The sequence below is a fragment of the Melopsittacus undulatus genome, chromosome 4 (assembly GCF_012275295.1).
Source record: "Melopsittacus undulatus isolate bMelUnd1 chromosome 4, bMelUnd1.mat.Z, whole genome shotgun sequence".
Lineage (NCBI taxonomy): Eukaryota > Metazoa > Chordata > Aves > Psittaciformes > Psittaculidae > Melopsittacus > Melopsittacus undulatus.
The window spans coordinates 91,854,437-91,880,969 of NC_047530.1; the positions used below are offsets into that span (position 1 = coordinate 91,854,437).

The 26,533-nt window shown below is 43.7% G+C and overlaps 1 protein-coding gene across 1 annotated transcript in view; it reads right to left on the minus strand.

Annotated features, from left to right (window-relative positions):
• Window positions 1-26,303, minus strand: part of ALOX5 (arachidonate 5-lipoxygenase) — a 28,833-nt gene extending 2,530 nt beyond the window's left edge. The window contains exons 1-13 of the mRNA XM_005153894.3: window positions 26,071-26,303; window positions 19,557-19,755; window positions 18,295-18,376; window positions 16,660-16,782; window positions 13,093-13,199; window positions 9,997-10,169; window positions 9,144-9,290; window positions 8,839-9,042; window positions 8,527-8,613; window positions 5,981-6,159; window positions 3,649-3,770; window positions 1,297-1,397; window positions 43-213 (exon numbers count right to left, since the gene is read on the minus strand). Of these exons, the coding sequence (XP_005153951.1) occupies window positions 43-213; window positions 1,297-1,397; window positions 3,649-3,770; window positions 5,981-6,159; window positions 8,527-8,613; window positions 8,839-9,042; window positions 9,144-9,290; window positions 9,997-10,169; window positions 13,093-13,199; window positions 16,660-16,782; window positions 18,295-18,376; window positions 19,557-19,755; window positions 26,071-26,220 (1,845 nt within the window). The 5' untranslated portion in view covers window positions 26,221-26,303. The remainder of the gene's footprint in view (window positions 1-42; window positions 214-1,296; window positions 1,398-3,648; window positions 3,771-5,980; window positions 6,160-8,526; window positions 8,614-8,838; window positions 9,043-9,143; window positions 9,291-9,996; window positions 10,170-13,092; window positions 13,200-16,659; window positions 16,783-18,294; window positions 18,377-19,556; window positions 19,756-26,070) is intronic.
• Between the last annotated feature and the right edge of the window lie 230 nt (window positions 26,304-26,533).

A 26,533-nucleotide genomic window follows, 5' to 3' on the forward strand; every position in this document is an offset into this window, starting at 1 on the left:
TCACCTATATCTCCACAACCCAGAGCAGTTAAGTTTACTTACTTCACTGTCCTGGAATTGGCTCAAGGCCCAAACAGCTCCAAGATGCCAACAAGAACGTCCCCTGTCTGGCAGACTCTCCACAATTTGCTCAATGGTGACTGTCCCCTTTTCTGTTGGAGGAGGGCAGCGCATTGTTGGTGGGGCATTGGGAATCCAGGAACACCAGTCATACTGCAAAAGAGCACAGCGAGAAGATACAGTGGCTGGTATTTTGGAACACTGCAAAGAAAATCAGGAGTCTCGGCACCAGGGAGTCTGCTTCTGTAACATGAGCCTCTCAGAAAGAGAAGGCTAAAAGAGAAACAGAAGACTAAAGAACAGAGAGATGGTCTAGAGAAGTACTGAAGGAGACAAGGAAGTCTCTACTGTCTTGCTCAGGATCTCACAAAGGAGAGAGCTGGGTTCTCTAAATGAGAGTAACTAATATCACAGTCCAGATCCACCAGCCAGGTTAAGGAGTTAGCTATTTTATTAAACAAAGGTCTCATGTTAATCTGAGGTGATCTCTAATAAAAAGCCTGTAATTGATAAAACATCCTTTCCTCCAGTTGCTTTTTCCTGCAAAATTTGCTCTGAGAACATGCCTGCAGTACTGTGGTCAGGCAGTAAGAGAGGCAAAGGATAGTGGTTCATCATGAAATATGGCATGTATGAGCACCAGGCTGGGAACTCAGAATCAGTTCTGGCCTGCTTCAATGCTGTGGGACGGTGATGTCTTATTTTGCCTCAGATATGACACTGAGTTTTGCTGCCATCTGAGACGTTGCATTTTACAGTAATTCTTTCTTTTCCAAGCATTTTTTTATTACCTTCATACATATTCTCTGTCCTGCCTGAGGGAAGTCCGGTTTTCAGCTGCATGCCATACTTACACGGTTCTCAGTCTGTTCTCTCCATTGCATGACCATCTCCTACCCTCAGCCTTTTCTCACCTGAACTCTTCAGCATTTCTGAAAGGCATCTTAGCAACTCACTTAAATGCTTAAAAAATTGTTCCCCATTATAAAATCGTTAAAACTAAAACATACAAGTTAGAACTCCTAATCTTGAACTTCGATGCATATTTAGGACTCAAAATGCCGTTCTCATCTTCCATTTCTATAGGCTTAATGTGGATTTGTAGATGGCTCTGTAGTTATTTTGACCAGACAGAGTAATGTAACGTCTTTCATCTACTAAAAAAGGTTTCTCAGACCTTGTTCTGGTAGATGGACCTCCCAGCCCAGAAAGAACAGGCTTCCCAGAAATTCCTACCTGACCAAAATTCACAGCTGCATGCTGGGCCGATGTGGTGAATATTATCACTGTGAGATATTCTGCTAGCTTCTCTCGTGTCCTGATCATTTTAGGAAATCCTAAAGGAGACAGAAGAAAAGCTTTAGTAACCCAGCTACCCAGTAGTAATCAGCTACTCAAAAGGCACAAATTAGATAATTGTGCAGCAGTCACTGAGAGCAGCACATTGTCTTTCTGAATCTTGCTGTGTGGTCTAATAGGAGCTGCTCAACCTCTACATATCTTGCGTGTCCAGACATAAAAACAGAGTGATCCTGCCTTACTTAATATAGGCTTGTGACCACTATTTGCAAAATATATCATGTTGCTTAAGGGAAAGGCAAAATATAATTATACCTTTGAAAAACTTTGTATCCCTGTCTTCACACCCTACCTACTCTGCAGCAAGGAACTCAGATTGTCCACAGAGCAGGGGCCTCAGATGTTCCCTTTTTCTTCAGTCTGCAGTGCAAGCAGGGAAGATACATGCCAAGGAGCAAATGATCATGTGCTTCTATTTATAAAGGTCCGAGGCTCAGCAATCAAGTGCACTGTGAGGAGGAGTGCAGGGAGAGCTTATTTGCTCAAGCAGGAAGTGAGGAAATGAGAACTTCTGAAAGAGAAACAACAGAATGAGGAACAGAAATAGTTGCATAAAGCTGTCTTTGACAAGGAATAATCAAACAGAGCTATAAAGAAGAGAATAGGAACCCAAGACATCAGGGACTAGGGAAATATTTTGTTGTGAAAGTGCCCCCAAGCCTGTATCTCCCCTATGCCCACTACATCACAGTCCTGTGCTGTACTCCCTGTCCCAGCTTAATGTGACTACAGGTTCCAGGATATGCAAGGACTTGTCAGCACCTTGGGTGAGCTGCCCCTACTCAAGCTGCCTGTGCCAGCTACTTCACATCCCCACCACCAACCTGGTGCAGATGTGAACTCAACCTGAGAGGGGGAAGAGGCACATGGTAGCTCTGGCCAGCCACCATTCCATCCTGTGTCCTACTATCGTAAGCACACTGTGCTCATCTTTAAAGGGGCTTGACATGCTCCTAGTCAGAGCAGCCCTCCTAGGGCAGGAATGGAGATGGGAGGGAGAGCCCTGGGTGCAACAGCCTTTCCCCCATTTATCCTCCTTTCATTTGTTATACACCCAACCAAGTCCCACTGCTCTCTGCCGCAGCCCTTGGGGTGGCAGCATTGCAGACAGGAATACTGCATGTCTGTCAGGTTTCCCACTTCTAGTGGCAGATCTGCCGCCAGTTGTGCTTTTAGCATCCCACCCCGGCTGTAGTCCTGGAAAGGCTCAGTCATTGTCCCAAACCAAGATGCTTAAGTCAAACATGAAGCTCCTACTACAAGGCCATTTCTACACTTTTAACTAGACAAACAAAATTTACAGCAAGAAAATGTTCTCTAGTCCTTTGCTTTTCCAGATAGGTAGAGCACAGGAAGCTCTTATATACCAGTGCATGTTGGTAATGAGAGGAAACATCATAGTTTTGCCTGGAGGTCTCACACACAAGCATTTGTACATGAGATGCCAAAGCCATCTGCCCCAGGTCACTGGCCAACAGGTGTTTCCAGACTGAAGTCAGTCAGGAAGTATGAAGAATCCCCATGCACCTGTATAGATTCCTGAAAATCTGGTTGGACAAAATGGGAGTGGAACAAAAAAGAAACATATTTAGGGAAAGGCTGGAGAGTGTTAACTCAGGTGTGTTAACTCAGGTGGGAAAACAGAACCATGCTATGGGTGAGAACTCCCACAGCCAAGTTTTGCAAGAGGCAAGAAGCAGTGAGAAGAGAAAGAGCAAAGGAAAATATATATTGGAGAGAATGATAAGTATCTTCTCTTGAACAGAGAAGAACAGCTCAATGATGACAGAGATGATGAACAAATGCAAAGTGCAACAAGATACTCCTGGGAAGATCCTTATTTGTTCTTCTTTGGTGCAAGGTTTTGAGGAGAGGATTCGGGGGGGTTGCTGCTCCTAGTGATTTCTATCAGTTTGCCTGGTGGTTCCAACAGCATATACAGACAGCCCCTCCCCTAATGCTTAAAGCACGGGCAGACAAGATCAAAGGACCAGTCCCCAGTGTACAAACAGATTACATGAGTTGCTCCAGATCTTTGTGAGAATCTGTGGCAAAGGAAGAAGCTGTCTCCTGAGGAAGGGCCTGATCTAGGGTCTCATCCATAAAACTGAATATCTTTGGGCAAAATGGGGATAAGGTCTCCAACAGTTCAAGGTATGCTGCGCATGCAGCACTGCTGTCAGCAGGGACTCTACAAGCTGCAGACCTGGCTGGGGCATCATATCTTACCTGAGGACTTCACACCTCTCATTCCATAGACGTAAATATCTTTGACGAAGGCCTGGAGCTCCACATCCTCACACACCACCTCATCACTCTCATAGTAGATGTGAATGACATCCTCTACAAAACTGCGGACACAAGAACAAATGAACAGAACAAATGAATAAAACAAAAAAAATGCCATTCTCTGAAGACCTTCTACCAATCTTTCAGAGGAGGCAGATGCTGCACAGGGAAAGAGAGAAGGGCAAAAGCAGGTCTCAACACCCCCCTACCTCCTTCCCACAAGCACTGTGGATGCACAGAGCCAACTCTGATTCAATTCTGACTGCAGCATTACTTTCTTCCCCAACAAAAATATGCTGAACCACACTGCATCCCCTGAACAGTCCTGTGCACTTTGTTGTCTTGTTTGAGGCTTTACTCCTGCTTGGACCTCTGTTATTACATCTACATCCTTTTCTTCACTTAATAGAGACTCCCTTTGGTATATCAACAGGGGTTTCCAAACTGTTCACCATCCTCTGTCTGATATTCCAAAGATGCTCCTGAATACCATTCAAATAGCTGATCCCTTCCTATTGCACATCCTTTTCACAAAATTCCAAAGCGGGATTGGCCCAGGGAAGTTCTTTTGGGGAAGAACAGGTCTAGAGCTGTCTCCTACACCCACTGCATACAGCAGACATCTCTTCACTATTCAGTTCCTCTTCTCAAAATCCCTCTTTCTATAAAAACTTCCCAGGCTAGCTTAACTCAGAAAGGCTCTTAAAACATTAAGATAACAGATAGTTCTGAAAGCAGTAAAATAGGTAACCCTGGTTTCCTGAAAATTTACATTTCATGACTGGATGGCTGGTTAACTGAGATATTAACTGGTATGCTGAGATACTCTGTTAACTCTGCAGGTACTTATAATCTCTTGCTAAATATTTTGACAACCCATAGGACGAAACATTAGACTGTAGAAGATGACTGATAGGATTAAGAATTGTCATCCCATACAGATTTCTCCCCTAGTAAGCTATAAATGTGTTGCAATTCAGAGAATTGTACAAATCTGTCAATGTGGTTTCTATTAGCCAACTGAGTTAAAAGTTGTTACTGAGGCAGACAAACAACTTCATAAACACCAAGAGTTTAAGACACATGCATGACCATGGTGTCATGGGTCAGGATATCACACACTCAAAAGGGTACTGTTCACATCTTTATAAAATCGATAATTCACTTATGAAGAATCTCTCAGCCAAGGTTGAGGCAGTGTAACATCTTCCTCTAGCTGGGTAAACACCCACAAACAGTCAAACTAAATTGAGTTGACTAATTACTATCTGGTATTTGAAAAGGCATACCTCAATCAGCAAAGAAAACACAGGAAAGAGAAAAGGGATAAAAAATGGACTACAAGAAAACAACCACAGAAAAGTCATAACTTCCTTTTCTCTCATATGGGCAATAGCAATTGCAGGAAATACTGCAAGATAACCCCTTGCCAAAACACAGAAAACAGAGATGTACTCAACACTTTAAACATTATGTTTGCATTATAAAAATTCTACTTTATTTACATAAAAGATCTGATTTTTAATGAACATGTTTTTCAAAAGCCATGTGACCAGAAACAGCTGCATATTTAGCAAACAATTTATGCCATGCAAAATACTTTGCTTGTTAAATTGAATGCTAATGTAAAATAAAAAACAAACGAAGCATCCTATTCTGAAGCAATGTTTCATATATGAAAAGGAGCCACATCTGTGTGGTCGAGCAGCCTTGCAGTATGTCTTCTGACTCAGGAAGCTGCCCTTCCTGACTAAACATGAACCTTGTTAAGGCATTTTAAGAAAAGTTTTGCTCAAATCAGTTGATGCCTAATTTTTGAGTTTCACAACACAAATCTCATGTAAGTTTACATTTCCACTCCACAAGAATCCTGACAAGCTCACGTGGCTCAGTCAGGGAGATGGGTTCTCTCCTAGTTTGTGCATAGCAAAAAAAAAAAAAGCTGATTAAATTCCCTTTGTAGGGCTAAATTCCAACTCACTCAGCTCTGTGGAATCCCATAGAAGAGTACATTTTTTAAAGGGTCTTCTGAAATACAGAATGCAAGAAAATAAGGCTAAAAAAAAAGCCAGAATTCAGAGTCTTTCAAGGGTGTGCTTGACTATAAGTTTTTCTCAGATGAGACATGCTGGATGGAAAAGGCACCATGTGACTAAACAGCCCAGGTTCACACAGCTGTGGTAAAGAGCAAAGTGAGCAGAGACCACAAAAATGAAGCTGTGTCTCTGTGATAGTGACTTTATTAGCCATTTCTAGAACTATGATCTCTTACCTCTTTACAGCCTCCCACACTTTAATGCCATCATCCCGGTAATAGTAGTAGGGGATATCCTCTTTGCTGTCCATCCCTTTAGCTTTGATCTCCTCAGGGAAGCAGAGGGAGCTGTAAGTCAGATCCTTCATTGCTTTCTGCACCATTTGTACATGTCCTCCTCCACCAGTAGCATTTGCCTGCAAGAAGAATGGCAGGACAGGAACAGTAGGAGATTGTGTTCACTTTGTGCCATGATTCACTTTCCAGATTCGTAGCAGACAGTGTTGTAAATGCTGATGAATCTAGTGTTTCAGGAGAACAACACATCTCCACACAAACAAGTACTGAACTGCAGAGATCTGCTGCATCTGTGCATGTTGAATTCAGAGCCAACCGTATTCTGGGCTGCATAAAAAGAAGCGTGATCAGCAGGTCAAAGGAGGTGATCCTGCCCCTCTACTCTGCTCTTGTGAGACCTCACTTGGAGTATTGTGTGCAGTTCTGGTGTCCTCAACATAAAAAGGACATGGAACTGTTGAAACAAGTCCAGAGGAGGGCCACGAGGATGATCAGGGGACTGGAGCACCTCCCATATGAAGACAGGCTGAGAAAGTTGGGGCTGTTCAGCCTGGACAAGAGAAGGCTGCATGGAGACCTCATAGCAGCCTTCCAGTATCTGAAGGGGGCCTACACAGATGCTGGGGAGGGACTCTTCATTAGGGACTGTAGTGATAGGACAAGGGGTAACAGGTTAAAACTTAAACAGCAGAGGTTTAGATTGAATATAAGGAAGAAATTCTTTACTGTGAGGGTGGTGAGGTACTGGAATGGGTTGCCCAGGGAGGTTGTGAATGCTCCATCCCTGGCAGTGTTCAAGGCCAGTTTAGATGAAGCCTTGGGTGATATGGTTTAGTGTGAGGTGTCCCTGCCCATGGCAGGGGGGTTGGAACTAGATGATCTTGAGGTCCTTTCCAACCCTAACTATTCTATGATTCTATGATTTCATACCTCTCCCATGAATCACTCTAAATATTTGCATTTTCTCTATAGGTAGAGCACCTGCTTATAATGGAATACAGTAATAAGGTACAGAAACATCAAAGTATTTAATCCAAAGCACTTTCTGCCAACCCTACACTCCAGAACCGGTATGTGTGTGTAGAAAGGCATCCAGCAGTGTGCTAGAACAGGGTTTTTGCTAAACTACTCACTGCTGCTTCAGAGTGGTTTAGGAGAGCGTTTAGGGATGCAGGCTACCATTGGCCACCCTGGAATTTAAGCCAGGAGATCAATCCTGCTGGGTGGCTACTAATGAGGATTGCCCAGGGTTTCAATATATATTACATTTGGAAAGCACAGCCTGTCCATAACAAACAGCACTGCAATACTCTTTGGATAATCACTGCACAAAAGCTCCCAAATGTTGCTTTTCTATCATATGATGCTAGTGTTGTAGCAGTAGTCAGCTCACACTTACTGTCCTCCAGCTGGTTGTTCTTGTACACTGGAACCAACATATTCAGGAACTCCAGGATCCCCTCTGGCAGGTGTTATTGATACACTCATCCCATATGCATGGGGTACAGACATTATGGTTCTGTTCAAAGGGATGGGAGTGCCTGCCGGGTCTCCATAGTCAGCAGTGGAATACAGAAGACAAGGAAGGTGCCTGGTTTGAACCTCTCTTTTCTCCTTGGGTGAAAAACTATGGAGCATGAGAGCTACTTTTGGTCTGGTGTAAGAGGGACAGAGTTGTTCTAGAACACAGGTTCCCTCTTTGGAAGGACTTCTGAAACCTCCCCAGGCTCCCCATTTCCTATTATCATGTTGTGACAGAGACTGCTGTGTGCCAACCTGCTGTGGTTCCTAGATACAGCATGCCATTTCCTCAGTAGCCAAGGGAGGAAGAGCTGGGTACATATTAAAGACCAGTGCAGGTAGATTTAGATGTTTATATTTGACCTATGAGCTGCACTGGAGTCCATGATGTATGACTATGTTTCACTGTCTCAGACAATGCTGAGTTTTAACCCTAGCAGATCTGCAGATCTGCTTTTTATGGCAATTCAAGAAGAAAAGCTGGATCTACACGCTGTGGGCAGTAAAATTGTGGACTTAGAAATCTATCTTGTCTCTATGTTTTCCTCTGATACAAATTTTCTCTTGCAATCACAAATTCTTTTGCTCACCACCCTGCCCCGAGATAAATGCATACTTAAAAAAAAATGGGGACTTAACTGTGTGCATACATGTGCAGGAAAGTACGCGCATGTTATGTTAACTTGCACTCCTTTATTCATACCCAAAGCCACATCAGCTATGAGTGAGATACTGACTCACTACTGACATTGGCCAGTTTTGAATTGGCTATATAGAGAAGAGGTAAAGGATTACATCTTTAGAACAGCAAGGCACCAGTTCTGTGTGCAGTTTCTCAGGTGGCATTAGTTATGTTTGCCCTTCAGTAGAAAAGTCAAGAAACAAGGCAATATGTGATGATTAAAGGATAAAAACACATACGGAACAATAAAGAATAATGAAGATTTACAAAAGGGATTACTTACCTTGTCAAAAAGACCACATTCACAGATAAGCTGTTCTCGGGCTTTGGTATTGATGGCTATTGTGAAGCGCATGTGTGGCACCAAGAGCTGTGAAATTGGACAAATAATAAAAGAAATCAAATTCTCTGAATTCAACAGCAACCATGTGTAAAGTTTGAGTCCTGGAAGTCCTGATGGCTTAGTTGCACATTGCCTTGCCAGGCAGCCAACCAAGCTATCTCAGATGAGCTATCACTAGGACTTCCTTTTGGTTTGTCAAACTAATGTGATAACCACCCTGACCCACATACATCCATTCATGCAAGAGCCAACCTTGAAGAGGGGATGTACAGCAGGCAGCTGCCGGAACATAGCTATGCTGAACACCTCTGAGACTAAGTGTGTCCGTAAGAGATGGGTCACTGTCTGGTGGATGTGGAAATCAGATGAGCGAACCCAGATTTTAGCTAGCAGCCAATCATATGTAGCATCTGAAGGAAGGAATATGGGATTGTTCGGCCCAGGATTTTGACCAAGCTGAAAGATGTAAGAAGAATACAAAACTCCAAGTCATTCATGTTTAAGATGAGACAATAAGCAATGTGACAATGTGTCCCTTTAGCCAACAATAAACCCACCTGGATTGCAACAGGTACAATTTTATTCTCCAGATTCTTATACAGCAGACAGATGGGTGCAGCCAAGTACTGCATTGTGCATGGGTCTGTTTTATTGGCATCCACACCATCCAGCAGCTCATAGTCCACAATGAAAATGTTTCCTTGCTGGGGAGGGGAAAAAAGAAGCATGATGCTGGGGAGGGACTCTTCACTGGGGACTGTTGTGACAGGACAAGGGGTAACGGGTTAAAACTTAAACAGCAGAGGTTTAGATTGAATATAAGGAAGAAATTCTTTACTGTGAGGGTAGTGAGGCACTGGAATGGGTTGCCCAGGGAGGTTGTGAATGCTCCATCCCTGGTGGTGTTCAAGGCCAGGTTGGATAGAGCCTTGGGTGATATGGTTTAGTGTGAGGTGTCCCTGCCCATGGCAGGGGGGTTGGAACTAGATGATCTTAAGGTCCTTTCCAATCCTAACTATTCTATGATTCTATGATCTCTCCTATTTCTGTGATGTGTTTTAACAGAGTGTAGGCAACAAGGCTCAGAACAAAGATCAGGAACTTTTGACCAGAGGCTGACTTGTACCCTGTGGTTATGAGTAGCCACTGGCCCACCCTTGCTCATAGAATCATAGAATGGTTTGACTTGGAAAGGACCTTAAAGATCATTTTGCTCATGAAGAGGCAGGGATGATGCCATTGAGACAGCAAGCACCTTTAGGCAAACCACCTGACTTGGGGCTGCTGCGTCCAATAGAGAGCTCTCTTGAGGTCCAGGGCAATGATTTTGCTTCATGCCTTCTCACTGCCCTGAGGATCTTGAACTCCACCGTCTTGTAATCACTGCAGCCACCTGACTTAGATCCTTACCTTTACTTCCTCCTCCAGGGTTAGGTTCCTCTCCAGACTGCATTCTACCATATCCATAGTCACAGGCAACTTCTTGGGTATCTCTGTGCATCTCCGGATCAGCACAGGATTGCATCCATTCAGGAACTGGTAGCCAAACATAAAATCTTCCTTCCAGTGCTGCATCACATATTCTAAAAGAAAATCAAGACTACAGCATCAATATCTGTGTTACATCAATATCCTACTGCATTGCGAAATTCCCCTTTTCCTCCCACCTTTTCGTAGTTCTACTGCAATGTTGACTAAAGAAAGTAGCAAGAAAAAGATTAAAAAGGTGCCATAGAATTTTAAGAAAAATCGGTTATATGGACAATGTAAACTTTGTTTTTCACTTTAAGAAGGATTATATTGATAATAATTTAGTGTACAGAAGCAATAAGGAGCAAAATATTTCAAGCCTATAAAAATACTCTCTCTGAAGACCACCTTCTCAGGGCTTCCATGATGTTTTAAAATCCTCACTCTTCAGATCTCAGGGCATGCAGTACAGAGGGATCAATCCAAAAAAGGTGGCATAGTGAGGAGAAGGGAAATACAGAGCAACATGGATAGGGAAAGCAGTGGCTGGAGCAATTATCTTAGCTGGAGTTGCTTGGGGAAGGGTTTTGACTTTGACTCAATAAAACTCCTCATTCCCTCATGCACTGTTTTGTTGTTTAACATGTTTTTTACCTCTGCTTATTTTTCAATTGCTAACATAAACCCAAATTGACATGTCTTCTTAGTGAAAAGGCTAGTCTTGGCTATTCCATCTCTTTATTGTTACACATGTAGTACCACTGGATATTTTCCACAACTGCAATGTTCTGTTTGCTCATGTCATGTCATTTTCTGAAAAAATGTGATTAATGTAAAAATTCTCATTGGTGTCTTCATGGGAAAAATGAAACAAGTAAAGTTTTCCACTATTGCCTAATTTCAGACAAGGCAGAAGTTTTTCCAAAAGCAGTTTTTCTACAAAGGGTGAAAAGATGAAAAAGATACGCCTGAAGGAATGCAGTGATAATTTAAATTATGCCAACATTATAATACTTTCTAACAGAGTGGAAAAAAGTTAAGTTTACTTAAAGCTGACATTTACATCATCTCTGTTAGTGGTATAATGGGTTTGGAGCTGTATCTGAAGTCTACACCAAGCAAAAAATTACTTGGACAGAAACTGCATTGCTGAAAAACACCTTGAACCACCTTCTCCATTAGCCCTGTCTCTTCCAAGGCTTACAAATACGCAGGTGCAGAGTTCCATTAACATAAATGTTAGTCGTTGATCTCAGATAAAACTCACATAATTGGACTTTTCCTTGTGAGTACGAAAATGTAATCAATTAAATTAATTGTAGATCTAAGTCTTGTGTTAAAAGTACTTAATGAAGCAATCTTATTAAATGTAGCAAATTGCTTTAATCAGTTTTTATTAGCTCTGGCCACCTTGTGTGCTTTATTTTATAGCTAAGACCACAGAAATTACTTTTATTTCTGTTAATTGATCCTTAGGCAGCCTGAAGAGGAAAAAAACTCCAGAGCAGGAAGGAAAAGTATTTTCCTCTGCAGAGTCTGAACAGGCTGTTCACACATATTTGAGGAGCCACACATTAACGAGTTTATACTACCTGTATATCTATTCTATCAAATAATACGTAAAAAAAAAGTAAAATAATGTAACCATGGGGATTGATGTACATTTTGTACTGTATTTTAACAGCAGAAGATTGGGTCTGGCTCAGAAATCAAAGGCTTCCCAGCCTTGCTTTACAGAAATAACACCATGAACTTCAAAACCCGTGTGTGTGCACATTTTTTATGGGGTTTTCAAGTAACTGCTAAGATCTCCATATTGAAAAAGGTTAAAGAAAACAAATGTTTCGTCTTTGATATGTTAATACTACATCAATGGAGTTTTTAACAGTACAAAAGATACTGCAGAAACTGAATATCTCAGAATACAAAAGTCAAATTCACACTCAGAGAGGGACGTAGTATTCTAGTAAGAAGATACGAGTATGAAAAGGCAAGTACAGTATTTAATGCAGTATCCACACACAAAAAAAACCCATGTAATTCTCACACATGTTTGAAAAGAGATATAATTTTGAATAAATGTCACAAGCCTTTTCAGGCCAAGCAAACACTAATTTTCAAGAAGTATCATGGTTCCTCAGGCTGTGGTCTGGTGGCCCATCCTGGCTGCAGGTAAGTTACAGCTTCCAGGTCATTCTCTCTTTGCAACCCGTCCCCAGATCTGTTGGTCTAACAGCATAGACTTTCATGCCTGCAAAGAGTTCTGCTAAAGTGACAACCATTGGGAAAAAATTACCACTGAAAAGTGTTTGAGCTGCCCATGTCACTGACACAAATGGCCCATAAGAACTGACTGAGAGGAGCTACAGGTGCGGTTATGACTGCAGAACTGAGGTAGTGGTACCCTGCCTGTGTTGGGACAGCACTGAGAAGCTGGGACTGTTAGCAGCAGCGCAACCATGACTGAGCACATGGCTGGGATGTTAGGCAACAGCCTTTGATCTGGTCTGTGTAAGAGGCAGGAGGAGTCACCCTTGTACTTGCCTTTAGCAGAGAACATTTCCAAACATGCCATTTTTGAGGTTTTCCATGTATTTAGATGGCTGAAGTGGGACATATGTTATCAAACTTTAAAAAATGCCTTAACAGCTAATATGCTCTGAAAAGCACTTCCACTAAGCTATTCTAGGTTTAGATGCAAAATACTTATGAAAACTTGTCCTATGGGACTTGCACATTTCTGAAAATACATTTTTAAAGGTCAAAAGGGACTATGATGCGCAGTTGGGCTGAACTCCAGTATGGCTCAGGGCAGACGACGCCACTCAGCAACTCCCAGAGATTTTAATTCATGCCAGTTCTTCACTTTTTGCTCTTGCAGGCTGCAACTGTGATCAGCAGTCTGAAATTAGAGTTTGCTTATGAAAAATCATGGGAGACCAGAAGTGTGGTTAAGCCACTTGCTAATCTAATCAGATATATACAACTAATTAGTAATTCTATGATGGAAACATGAACAAATGCTGATAAACACACCAGAGATTGTGTTGCTGATTCTGACAAAGATCTTCTCAAAATCTGCAAAATCACTCCAGGAGGACTGGAACATGTGCATGAAGCGATTGATATAAAGATTCTCCATCCTAAAAATAAAACAAAACACCTCTGAAAAAAAACCCCCACCAATTACCAAAAATAATTTCCAGCTTCCTCAATATTCTTCCCCATTCTTTTCCCCCCTTTTACATCCCTACACACAACAATCTTTTCAGTGGTGGAATGTGAGATTGGTCACCCTACAGAACTAAACTTGCTGGTTATACCTTTACACCCAAGCCTGAAACACATCTCAAACACCCATTTACTAAATTCTATTCTAGAGTTGTTCTCAGCAGCCCACAACAGCAGTGCTTTAAGACCTATGTCACATAAAAATTACAGTCAGAAAAACTAGTGCTTTAAACACTATCAGAAGTTAGCATCAGCTGAGAGTGGTAAAGTCATTATTAGCATCAGTTCAGAAAGAAGAGAGTAGTACAGAACAGACTGTTTCGGCTGCTAGAGATGGCAGTCAATGTTAAGAGGTGCCTGGAGTAATGTTATGAAGTAAAACTAAGGCAACTGTCAAGCCTGGAACAGGAGATGACCTCCCCACAGGTCTCTTCACACCTGACAGGGACACAGAATGATTACGGAAGAATCAAAGGGAGGTTAACTACTGGGCAGGACTTCCTGGATGGATACTAGGTGTTTGAATCACAGATGAACTTCAGAACAGAATCCAGGGTGAGGATTTCTGTTTGCTAGATAGTTAAGTCACATACATCTGACAGTATGGTGGGATGTCTGAGATAACATGGTGTGACCTGGGCACATGAGACAGCTCAGAAGGGGACTCTCAGGCCAGAAAGATCCTATTTGCCTCATTAACCCTGCACTATTTCAAAGAGCTCTGCAAGGTTGATTATTTAGGCTTATCTGATGGCCAGGATTGTTTTTTCAGTGACATGACATGTACAAGTGAGTGGACAGTGACTCTGTTGTCATAAGCAGATTGTGTTCAGATGTGGTTAACTGGTGACCTGCTCAAAGCAGCTTTTCCTCAGCAGGGTCTAAAGGGTGTATTGACACCATCTTCCTACCACTGGCCATCTGTCCTGGTTTGAGCAGTAGCAGTCATTTTTTCTCCTTCTTGGTAGCTGGTGCAGTGCTGTGTTTTGACTTTCGGGCTGAGAACGGTTGCTGATAGCAAGTATGTTTTGAGTTACTGCTCAAATGTTTGGTTTGTCCAAGGCCTTTTCTGAGCTCATGCTCTGCCAGGGAGGAGGGGAGGCCGGGAGGAAGGAGAGACAGGACACCTGACCCAGGCTAGCCAAAGAGGTATTCCATACCATAGCACGTCATGCCTAGGATGTAACTGGGAGACCTGGAAGGGCTGGAGCTCTGGGGAGATTGAGGAGGTATCGGTCGGTGCTCGGTTGGGCAGGGTGGGGTGAGTTATCAGTCGGTGGTTGGTGAGGTGTTGTATTCTCTTCGCTTGTTGTTGGCTTTATCATTATTGTTTGTAGTAGTAATGGCAGTAGTGATTTGTGTTGTGCCTTAGCAATTAAACCGTTCTTATCTCAATCCGTGGGGGCTACATTCTTTGGATTCTTCCTAACTCTCCGGGAGTTGGGGGAGCGAGGGGGGGAGTGAGTGAACGAGCTGTGTGTGGACTTCATTTAAACCACAACACCATCATATTTGAAAAATCATGGCAGTTAGGTGAAGTTTCTGACGACTGGAAAAAGGGAAATATAACCCCCATTTCCAAGAAGGGGAATTTGGAAGACCCAGGGAATTATAGAACAGTCAGTCTCACCTCTGTGCCTGGCAAAATCTTGATGCAGATTCTCCTGGAAGCCATGCTAAGGCACATGAAAAGCAACAAGGTTCTTGGTGACAGCCAGCATGGCTTCACTAAGGGGAAATCCTGACTGACCAGTTTCGTGGCCTTCTATGATGGGGCTACAGAACTGATGGACAGGGATGGAGCAGTTGACATCATCTACCTGGACTTGTGCACAGTGTTCAACACTGTCCCACATGACATCCTTGTCTCCAAATTGGAGAGACATCAATTTGATAGGTGGACCACTAGGTAGATAAAGAACTGGCTGGATGACCGCATGCAAAGAGTTGTGGTCAATGGTTCAATGTCCAGCTGGAGACCAGTAACACGTGGTGTCCCTCAGAGATCGGTGTTGGAACCGGTCTTGTTCAACATCTTTGTCGCTGACATGGACAGTGGGATTGAGTGCACCCTCAGCAAGTTTGCCGATGTCACCAAGCAGTGTGGTTCTGTTGATATGCTGGAGGGAAGGAATGCCATCCAGAGGAACCTTGACACACTTGTGAGGTGGGCTGATGCCAACCTCATGAAGTTTAACCATGCCAAGTGCAAGGTCCTACACCTGGGTCGGAGCACTCCCAGGCACAGCTGCAGGTTGGGCAAAAAGGAAATTCGGTGCAGCCCTGCGGAGAAGGACTTGGGGGTGTTGGTGGGTGAGAAAATGAACATGAGCCAGCTTCAGTGTGCACTCACAGCCCAGAAAGTCAACTGTATCCTGGCATGCATAAAAAGAAGCGTGACCAGCAGGTCGAAGGAGGTGATCCTGCCCTTCTACTCTGCTCCTGTGCAACCCCACTTGGAGTATTGTGTGCAGTTCTGGTGTCCTCAACATAGAAAGGACATGGAACTGTTGGAACAAGTCCAGAGGAGGCCATGAGGATGATCAGGGGACTGGAGCACCTCCCATATGAAGACAGGCTGAGAAAGTTGGGGCTGTTCAGCCTGGAGAAGAGAAGGCTGCATGGAGACCTCATAGCAGCCTTCCAGTATCTGAAGGGGGCCTATAGGGATGCTGGGGAGGGACTCTTCATTAGTGACTGCAGTGACAGGACAAGGGGTAATGGGTTGAAACTTAAACAGGGGAAGTTTAGATTGGATATAAAGAAGAAATTCTTTACTGTGAGGGTGGTGAGGTACTGGAATGGGTTGCCCAGGGAGGTTGTGAATGCTCCATCCCTGGCAGTGTTCAAGACCAGTTTAGATGAAGCCTTGGGTGACATGGTTTAGTGTGAGGTGTCCCTGCCCATGGCAGGGGGGTTGGAACTAGATGATCTTAAGGTCCTTTCCGATCCTAACTATTCTATGATTCTGTGTGACTGAAAGGCTTACTGTAGTCCTGTGAGACAAGTGTCTCTAGGGGGCGACTCTGAGAACTAAGTCAAAAACCTAAGGTTGCAGGTGCCAAGAGTCCCTCTCCCTACGCTTTTCACTAGTGCTTCCTCCATCCATCTATAGCCAAAATAATGTCAAATGAGAATGCAGAGGCTTGGTCAGTTCCCAGCATGAAATTGAAAAGCATAAAATAATGTTGGTTTTATTTGTTTTTTTTAATTAAAAATTCCTTCAATTCTTTCTTACTTTGATTGACTGCAGAATCACCTGAGAGAAAAGAACCACATTTTGATATTTCAGTGACACCTAAAAGGTGATCAGATCCTTACCCTGCCACCAGAGAGGTTTTATGAAACTCCTCAAGTTTCACAAACACTTACGCTTTGGAGTAGTTCAGAATGAAGTCAATTCCCTTTTCATTGTCAAACTGGATGTCACGAGGCAGATCACTGTGAGAAGTGGCATCAATGCTCAGGGGAAAGCCTGGATGCCACTCTTTCCAGCTGAGAAAACAAGAGAGGTTGGACTAACCAAATAACCTTACCAGCATGAGAACTGTGTAATTCCTTTACCTCCATTGTTTCTGTGACACACCTCTAGAAAGTAAATTTGTGGCAGACACATTTGAGTCAAATCTAGTGACTTAGACCACATCAATACCTACCAGTACTCTACTGAATGCTGAAGCACAATGGAAGGAGTCTATTTGACCACCTACCTTCACAAAACTTGAAATGACTTAGTATCTGTGATATTTCCAAACACTTGTCGTGTTTGGTTGAAATTGGCAGTAGCTTCAAACGTACAGGGAGGGCACAGAGACAGCTGCCCAATGCACACTTGTTCTTGGGGCTACCTTTTTGCAGAACTGTGATACAGCAGCTAAAAGTACTCAGACATATGTTTCAGTTCTCCAAAAGGCAACTCTATCAAGAAGATAGTCTTGATTCAGCCTCTCAGTAGAGCCTTACCTCCTGATGGTCATGCCAGACATTCTCTGCCATGTATATTCTTGCACTGTGTCCTATTTTCACTTCAAAACAAAAGAAGGTGATTTCTGAAGAATACTGTTTCAAAAGTATTTCTAAATTGCCTGCCACATACAGACTGCACTGTCTGCTATCAGTTACGCATTTGAATTGTAAATAGTTATTTCCCTAGAATTACAAATGTACAATGTTCCTTTTTGCATACATAAACAAAATGTTACGCTATAAACTATATTTTCCTCTGCTCTACTTTCCATAATCTGTAAGCAAGAACTTTTCTTAGTCAAATGATATCAACACTGCACACACTAAGCCTCAGTCCATCAGTTATGAATGGACCCTCTGTCCTTCTGATCCTTAGTCTAGTGATAGGGAGATGCCAGTCGAAAAAACTTCTGTTATTTTAACAGAGATAAAAGAGTGTCTGTAGGAAAAGGTAATGTTTAATGGGTTCTGGAGTTACCCACTGATAAAGGAGCATTTTCCCATTGTGACTTTTAGTAGGAAAAAATGTCTGACTATATAAAGATGGATATCATAACTGCATTCTGATGGCACATTTCAGTTACTCAAACAGGGCCAGATCTTCCACTGCACCCCAGTGTAGGAAACAACTAAAACTAGCTTGCTGTAGCAGCCAAAAGCCTCCAGTAAAAGCTGGCATGTTCAGAACATGTTCCAAAACTGGAGTACTGCTTGTAACAGGGAAATGAAATCTGCATTCAAATCCTCCTTGAAAGCACGACTCTGTGCCAGTGCACCCAACAGAGACTGTAACACTGAATTCCCACTTAAGCCTTCCAGATAAACTTATCTAGGACTCATGTCCTTCATAATGCCACTTGCACCACGATGATCATCACTTACAGTGAATTCCATCTAAGTAAAAACCATATAGTGCCAACACAGTAACTTACACTTTCTCTCATCCAGCAGACCAGTAATTAGAGCAGTACAACAATCTGGACATACTCTGACCTGATTAGAACAGGCTCTGGACCTTCTGAGTAGCTGTGGCAAACTCACCGGTACATCTTTTGACGAGTCTCAAGCTCTTTGCGTCTGTGCTGCTTGAGAATCTGAGTCTTGTCATCACGGGGGAGCTTTGCTGTGAAACAGGGGAAAGGAAAGAGACAGGTTTATGAAGTTCCTCTGCCTATCACTGCCCAGGTCTTGAGGAGGAGCACAAAGTTTCCAAACCTTCCAACTTCTGATCTATACCTTTACAAAGTTTCTGTGCAAAATGCTTACACAATCTAGTACTTTGAGTAGAAGCACAGGTCCCTAGAGAACCTGTGGAAGGAAATAAGCTGCTAATTTTGTGCCTGTAAGGGGCAATTAGGTCAAGCTAGGAACACCTGTCTCAACTGTATAAAAAATCTGGATTCCTAGTGTAGACACTTGCTGTGCATATCTAGTGTTTCAGCTAATCTTCCCTGCTATAAGACATCTCCATGAAACACCTATCCTCTCTCCATGAGCTGTGTTCTCCTCTGTCAGCTTGAGGTAATGATCATGTCTTCTCATCATGAGAACAGAAAGAAAACCCAGCGAGACCTCATTTCCAGGCAGCTTGTTCTTCTGATCATGTATTCACTGTACCATTAAGTAACACAGCCTTCCTTAGTGATCAGAGAAAGTGCAAGGTACGTGACTCACTTTACATACACAAATGGGAAGGAAGCTAAAGCCAGGAGGATGTTCATGACAATAGTTGTTTGGAGTTTGGAGTTGGAAATATCAGAGGTAATACAACTGATAACATATGGCTAACGGTTTCCAGCTGGCTGTGTTCAAGTTACCAATAGGATTTCACTTGCTTTTGTTCTTTACCTTAGCATATCTGAAAGGCATGCAAAGCTGCCTTCCATTGCAGTGTTGCAGTTCTTATAAGTCAAATTACGAAAAATTGAAAGCCTGTCTTGAGACCAAAAATAAACTGACACATAGTTGTGATTGGAGCACAAAAGACTTCAAATGCAAAATTCCTCAGCCAGGAGTAGTCAAAAGCTTAATGGGAAGGCGAACATTTCGTTCCTACCATCACCACTCTTTACATGTACTTCCCAAAATATCCACCTCAACTGCCAGTGCCCAGACCAGCAACCTGCTTGGAAAGCAATCCTAGTCAGTAGAGAAAGCCCATTCCTTAGGATGCAGAAGTGGACTGGCAGTGGGTCTCCCTGTGAGAGACAAGATTAGGAGGTATACGGGGAAAGGGAAAGGAAAAGTAGAGGTGGAAGTACTCAGGATGTTCTGCAGTAAATAAGATTTCTTGTGGCTCTCACCTCTTCCATCTCGAAGGACAACCTCTTTTTCATCTGTAATCCAGCGGTAACACGGGAACTCCAGATAGTCACCCATTGGCATTTTTACAGTGATATACCTGAGGTACCAGTCATCTTGGTACCAGTATTTCCGTTTCTCAATTTTTATTAGCTGAATTTCTCCAAGGTCTTCTTCCACAGTCACATCGTAGGAGTCAACCTACACATCAGAATACAGTCAATGACTCACTACACATGCAGGAAGCACAACCAGCACTAGACAACCATACTTGACTTTTCCTGATATGGCATGGGTACAACAGAACTTTCCAGCTTCTGGTAGGTGAAAGAAAGGAAGACCTATTATTGGACTTCAATGCAACAAAAAGATGCATAAAAGAACAACCAAGAACTTATATAACTGACATAGATAGCTGTAGCCTGGAGAACATAAAGAAGGACTACAGAGCCCTGGGAGAGGTGGTTAGGGGCTCTGGAGTTCAGATTGTCTTTTCATCAATTCTCCAGAATACAGGGGAGGACCTTAAAAAGGTTAGAAGGATTGGCCAGGTTAATAAATGGTTAGAAGGGTGGTGCCATAGTCACGGATTTGGGTGTCTTGAACATGGGACTCAATTTAGTAGGCCAGGTCTACCGGGGGCTGATGGAGCTACTCTGAAAAAGAAGGGAAATAGCTGTTTTGGTAGGAGGTTTGCCAGACTGGTCAAGGATGCTTTAAACTAGATGTGCTGGGGGAGGAGGGCATCATTCCATCCCAACACACCCAGTCAGTTGCCAGCACCTATAATAAATGCTTGGAGCAATGCAGAGATATTCCAGCCGTTCCAGCCAATGAGCCGGCTTCGTTTGGAGCTCAGCTCAGATGCCTCTATAGAAACGCCTGTAGCATGGGGAATAAACAAAAGGAATTAGAGATGTGCGCACGTCTACGGGGGTATGGTATAACAGGCATCACAGAAACATGGTGGGATGGCTTCTATGACTGGAGTGTTACATGGAAGGTTACAGGTTCTTTAGAAAGGACAGGCCCGGCAGGCCAGGATGGGGGAGTTGCTATTTATGTTAGGGATAGGCTGGAGAGTATGGACCTCTGTCTGGGGACAGGCGAGCAGTTAACAGAGAGTTTGTGAGCTGGGTCAGACCAATCCCAGGCACAGCTGCAGGTTGGGCAAAACGGAAATTCAGTGCAGCCCTATGGAGAAGGACTTGGGGGTGTTGGTGGATGAGAAAATGAACATGAGCCAGCAGTGTGCACTCACAGCCCAGAAAGCCAACTGTATCCTGGCATGCATCAAAAGAAGCATGACCAGCAGGTCGAAGGAGGTGATCCTGCCCCTCTACTCTGCTCTTGTGTGACCCCACTTGGAGTATTGTGTGCAGTTCTGGTGTCCTCAACATAAAAAGGACATGGAACTGTTGGAACAAGACCAGAGGAGGCCATGAGGATGATCAGGGGACTGGAGCACCTCCCATATGAAGACAGGCTGAGAAAGTTGGGGTTGTTCAGCCTGGAGAAGAGAAGGCTGTGTGGAGATCTCATAGCAGCCTTCCAGTATCTGAAGGGGGCCTATAGGGATGCTGGGGAGGGACTCTTCATTAGGGACTGTAGTGATAGGACAAGGGGTAATGGGTTAAAACTTAAACAGGGGAAATTTAGATTGGATATAAAGAGGAAGTTCTTTACTGTAAGGGTTGTGAGGCACTGGAATGGGTTGCCCAGGGAAGCTGTGAATGCTCCATCCGTGGCAATGTTCAAGATCAGATTGGACAAAGCCTTGGGTGACATGGTTTAGTGTGAGGTGTCCTCGCCCATGGCAGGGGGGTTGGAACTAGATGATCTTAAGGTCCTTTCCAACCCTAACTATTCTATGAGTCTATTATTCTAACTTACAAAACACTCCAAAACCAGAGAAACATTTTTGCATTCAACCCATCAAATGGCAGTTCTTGTGCCATGTGCACTAATAAGCTATGCCAGCATAAGTAGAAATAAGTAATCATTTGAAATACGGCTAGTATGACACCATGTGGTGCTAGGCAATTCAGGAGAACAGGAATTGACTCTCACTTTCCAAGAGTGTAAACAGCTCAGAGGAAACTTAAGTAGCCAAATGCTTCTCATAACAAAGGTGAATCATCTATGGCAACCATGGGAAAAGAAGCCAGAGCCTGCTCTGCTCAGACAATCCTGCTAAGCTTCATGTGGTCACAAGTACAAACTTCATTCTCTTGTGTTTTTTCTCAAGACAGTCAACAATATTAAAAACCAAAGGGATATTAAAAACCAAAGGGATGAAGTACAGCGTCAACATGCTGCAGTGCCTGTAGGCACTCACCTGCCCGTGTGAGCTTTGTTATTCGGTGCCTGCCCTAGACACCATTCTCTATTTGTTCTTTTCAGGAGCACTCTTTTAGCCTTTCCCAGGCATTTGATATATGACCACTGTTACAGTCTAGGAAAAGGCTAAGTCATGTAAGGATCAAAATAGAAAAGTGAAGAAAGATTAAATACCAGACAGGAGAAGACACAGGGAAAAAAAAAAAAGAAAAAGTAAAAGAAGACGTAATTTTAAATGCTGCCAGATGGCACTTATTATTTCAAATGTTACAAATGAAAGATTCATAGTAATTTTCACTCACATGATTGGAAGAACACGCATAAAAAGAATCCCTTGGCATCCCTTCCTGTCACATTTTAAACTAAGTTACCCACATTACCAACAAGGGCTAGTGTAGAGTACTGCACATGGGCAGAAATAACCCCAAATACCAGTACAGATTGGGGGCTTACCCACTGGAGACCAGTTCTGCTAAAAAGGACCTGGGAGTATTGGTAGATGACAATTTGACTGTAAGCCAGCACTGTGCCCTTGCCCCAGTATCCTGGGGAGCATCAGGAGGAGGGTGGCCAGCAGGTCAAGGGAGGTGATCCTCCCACTACTTGACCGTGGTGAGGTCACATCTGGAGTAATGTGTCCAGTTCTGGGCTCCTCAGTACAAGACAGGGAGCTACTGGAGAGGGTCCAACAGAGGCCACAAAGATGATCAATCAGGGGTTTGGAGCATCAGTCCCTCTCACAAGGAGAGACTGCAGGAGTGCTACACTGAAACTCGTATGAGGCTTTTTCATACTAACAAGGATATTGGCATTTCTTCTAATACACAGCCTAATTCAATTTTAGGCACAAATATTTAAAATGGGCATAGACGGTGCTTGTTTTTCTTTGCTGAAATTTACCAGACTAATCTTAGCCTGAGCTATATTATCTTCATGGCTATTAAAGCAAAAGACATTGAACTGTTTCTTTTAAAAAGGAAGCCCATCATGCCTTACATAAAAATTTGCAGTGTTTATGTCAATAGCACACCCGTACACACCAGGTGGCAACAAAATTCTTCATAAATAGCATGTTAGTCCTTGGCAAGCTTGGGATGACAGCATCTGTCTGTCTGAGAGCTGAGAGCTGAAAATCACAGAGCTTTCAACCAACATTTTAAGATGATGCTTGTCACTTTTCCTTGCATTTAAATAGCAGAAGAGAAACAGCTATTTCTCCAGAGCCAATAAATATATGAATTTTAAACATTGTTTTAAAGTTTATGTTGCTCTTTAACCCCCCATGCTATGCCAGAACAGCTAAAAGGATAATGAGTAAAGGTAAATTAATTCATTTGGTGATTCATTAATTCAAACCAGCTGTGGAGATTGAAAAATGCTGAGTAGCTTTTCTCAGAAATCACACTAGCAGTGCCTTGAGTCACAATGCTGACAGTCAGTGACTTGTGTCAGTGCGGCTAAGTGAATGGAGATTCCTCTCTCCTGCAATGCTGGTTTCAAACACCATCCTCATCTTTGCCTATCACCCCATGTCCAATATTCTTGACTTTTCTCTTGTCAATTGGCACAAAGAATTTTGGAAGATGGCTAAAAAATGTAGATAACATGCTCAGATTGTTTCTCATTCTTCAAGTCTTTCCAGAAATAGGCAGCACTTGAACCCTTTACATTTCATATTCATTCCCCTGCAGTTCCTGGTTTTCTCAACAAAAACAGTGTCAATAAACCATTTGTCAGGTTCAGGTTTCACTCTGAGTCAGTACTTCTGCAATTTCATATGTCTTTCCAGGACCAGATGACACTTTGCAGAAGAGTTTCTCATCATAGACTGTCGTACCACATACCTCAAACTCAGCCACATCCTGCTTGTGTCCCTCTGTATGCAATTACAACACAAAATGAATTCTTTCAATTTCACCATGATCTTGTTGTATTTGGCAGTCAGGAGCTGGTATTAGCCACCTCGCAGAGACACAGTCCAAATGAATCTGCAAACCTATGTGAATTATTACCCGTTTGCGTTCATCACTATAAAGGGAGTTTAAACTTGTAAAGACTAATGCAATAACCTACATAAGCAAATTAGAAACTGCGTCTGGATCAGATCTGCTTTGCATTCCATGTTCCATCTTCTCACTCATTTCCAATTGCAGGGCTAGTTCCATAGAGAGGAAGAATAAGGTGACCAAAGACACTGTCTGGATAGGGGAAATGTACCGCATTATTTTTAGCTCAAGTCCTCATGAAAACCTGTTGCCATCAAGTGATTGGTATGGCACACAAAGGTACCTTCCCAAGGCGGTATAAGTGGTTCTTCTAGGTGCATGTATCTTCTGCTGTAGTGCTGCTAACAGCCACAAACCTCCGTTTATTGCTTCTTCACCCAGCAGAGTCCAACACTCGCAGGTACCTCTGCTCCTGCTGGACCTGGTCCCACAGCAGTTAAAGAGTTTCTGCTGAGCATATGCTTAACGCTCACATCATGGAATTTTCTCCCTGTGGCAGGACCTCAGTCCAACAGGATGTTCAGAGTATCAGACTCTCCATCACAGTCATTGCTTAAAGACAGTGAAACTCTCTTTTGTAGTCCAGGGATAAAAGCAAACTGCCTGATCACTGGAGATGCTGGTGTTTATCTCCTCAGCTGGGCAGGACTCAGCCCTCATAGGAGATCATCTAAACCCTAAGCTTGCAGGACAATCTGAGGTCTTCTTCAGTCTGTCTTGCCAATGTTAAGCTTAAAATATGTGACCGTTCACCAGATAAGAGAGAAAGAATAACTGGATGTCCATTTGAGTGATTCAGATAACAAGGTTCTAAGCTGATGAATTTTTAATCATGAAGGAAAGTAACTTCAACAGCAGCAGCTGCTAAGTCCTTACACCTGAATTTGCTAGAGCATCTCCTCAGAATACTGGCTATAAATATCTGAGGCCATATCTACATGTCATCAACACTTACTCAGAACAGTGGCTTCTGTTAACCATAGCTGCAGTGTCTAGTGCAGAAGAGGCCGGATACCTAACTTAGGCTGTGAACCCCATGGTTAAAAAACCCCCAACACACCTAAAAGCAAAGCAGCTCATGACAATGAAGTCTCATTTGCGCATGCAGTGGTAGGTCTCATTTCCAAAGTGACTTACGAATGCTTTGTTAAAACTTCCAAGGTTACTTAAATCTCATCAGATCTTTTGGAAACTGTGAGTTAGGTTTCCAAACGAAATACACATTTTGGGAGGTGAAAAAATGACCTGAGCTTATTATCTCCATAGTAGAAAATAAGCAAATTAATGAAATTCAAAACCAGTGCTCCGAGTATTAAAAATTACAGATTGATAGCCTAGGACAGGGCACAACACACAGCAGAAATCAAGGTTAGAAAGAATAGCATAAGGTCCTTTCCAACCCTAACCATTCCATGATAGCCTGCTCCCACCTTCTTTCTCGCACTTGCATGTTCATTCTATTTTCCAGCTTTTGTTGAAGTTGCCCTGCATACTTCCCTTGGTAGGTATTGCAATTCCCACACGGAGCTTTTTGGTTAATTCCTTAGAGATATCAGGGCTCTATCAGTAACTGCTGATCCTAAACATCATGAATAAATAAGAAGGACACACTTTTTCTTAGTATTTGTAAGGAAAGTATGAGAAAACCTGAAAGACCATTGTATAAGCCAGTACCAAAGGGCCCCGTCTCTCCCCATGGCTGACCAACTATAGCCAGGGCTAACTCCTGGGTTGCAGGGATGTCATGATTGGTGGCCAGGGATGGCAGCTGGCACCTTGGTCCCAGTGTCCTTCTCCAGAGCACAGGCACACAGGGACAAAGGCTTCGAAAGCACAACCCTGAAGCAGTCAGTCCACCCCTTGGGGCCCGGGGTGGCGCAGAATCACAGAACCATAGAACAGATTGTGTTGGAAAGGACCTTAAGATCATCTAGTTCCAACGCCCCTGCCATGGGCAGGGACACCTTCTTCTAGATCATGCCGCCCAAGGCTCTGTCCAGCCTGGCCTTGAACACTGCCAGGGATGGAGCATTCACAACTTCCTTGGGCATCCCGGCTTTGCGGTTCCGGCCCGAGGCCCCTCTAAGAGAAATACGCGACGTCTCTTACGCAGTGAAGCCCCTCGGTGCGCCCCGGGGCGAGGCCGGGAGGTCGCGGGGGACACACTCACCGCGCCGCGCTCGAAGTCGTTGTAGAAGGGTTTGTCCAGGAGGTGCCTCTCGCTGCAGCCTTCCGTGCCCTCTAGGCTCAGGTACACGTAGTCGTCGGTGCCCGCGAACCACTGGCTGCCCGTGGCCACCGTGACCGTGTAGGATGGCATGGTCCCACAGCAGGGCTCGGCTCTGCACGGCCCCACCGACCCGACCGGCCACTACTGAGCCGCTCTCCTGCCGCTGACCCTGCCCAGCGCCACCCCCTTCTCCTCCGCCACTGCTCGGGTTTGCCCTCCCCTTCTCCAGCGCTTGACACACCTACCCCGGTACCCCGCACAGCCCCGCGGATCCCTCCCGCACACCCCCAGGCATCCTGTGCTGCACAGCCGCTCGCACTGCAGCGGTGTCTCGGTACAGCCCTGTCCTGCACCCTGCACACAGCCCTCACAGCGCACCAGCTCCACGCCAGCACAGTTTAAG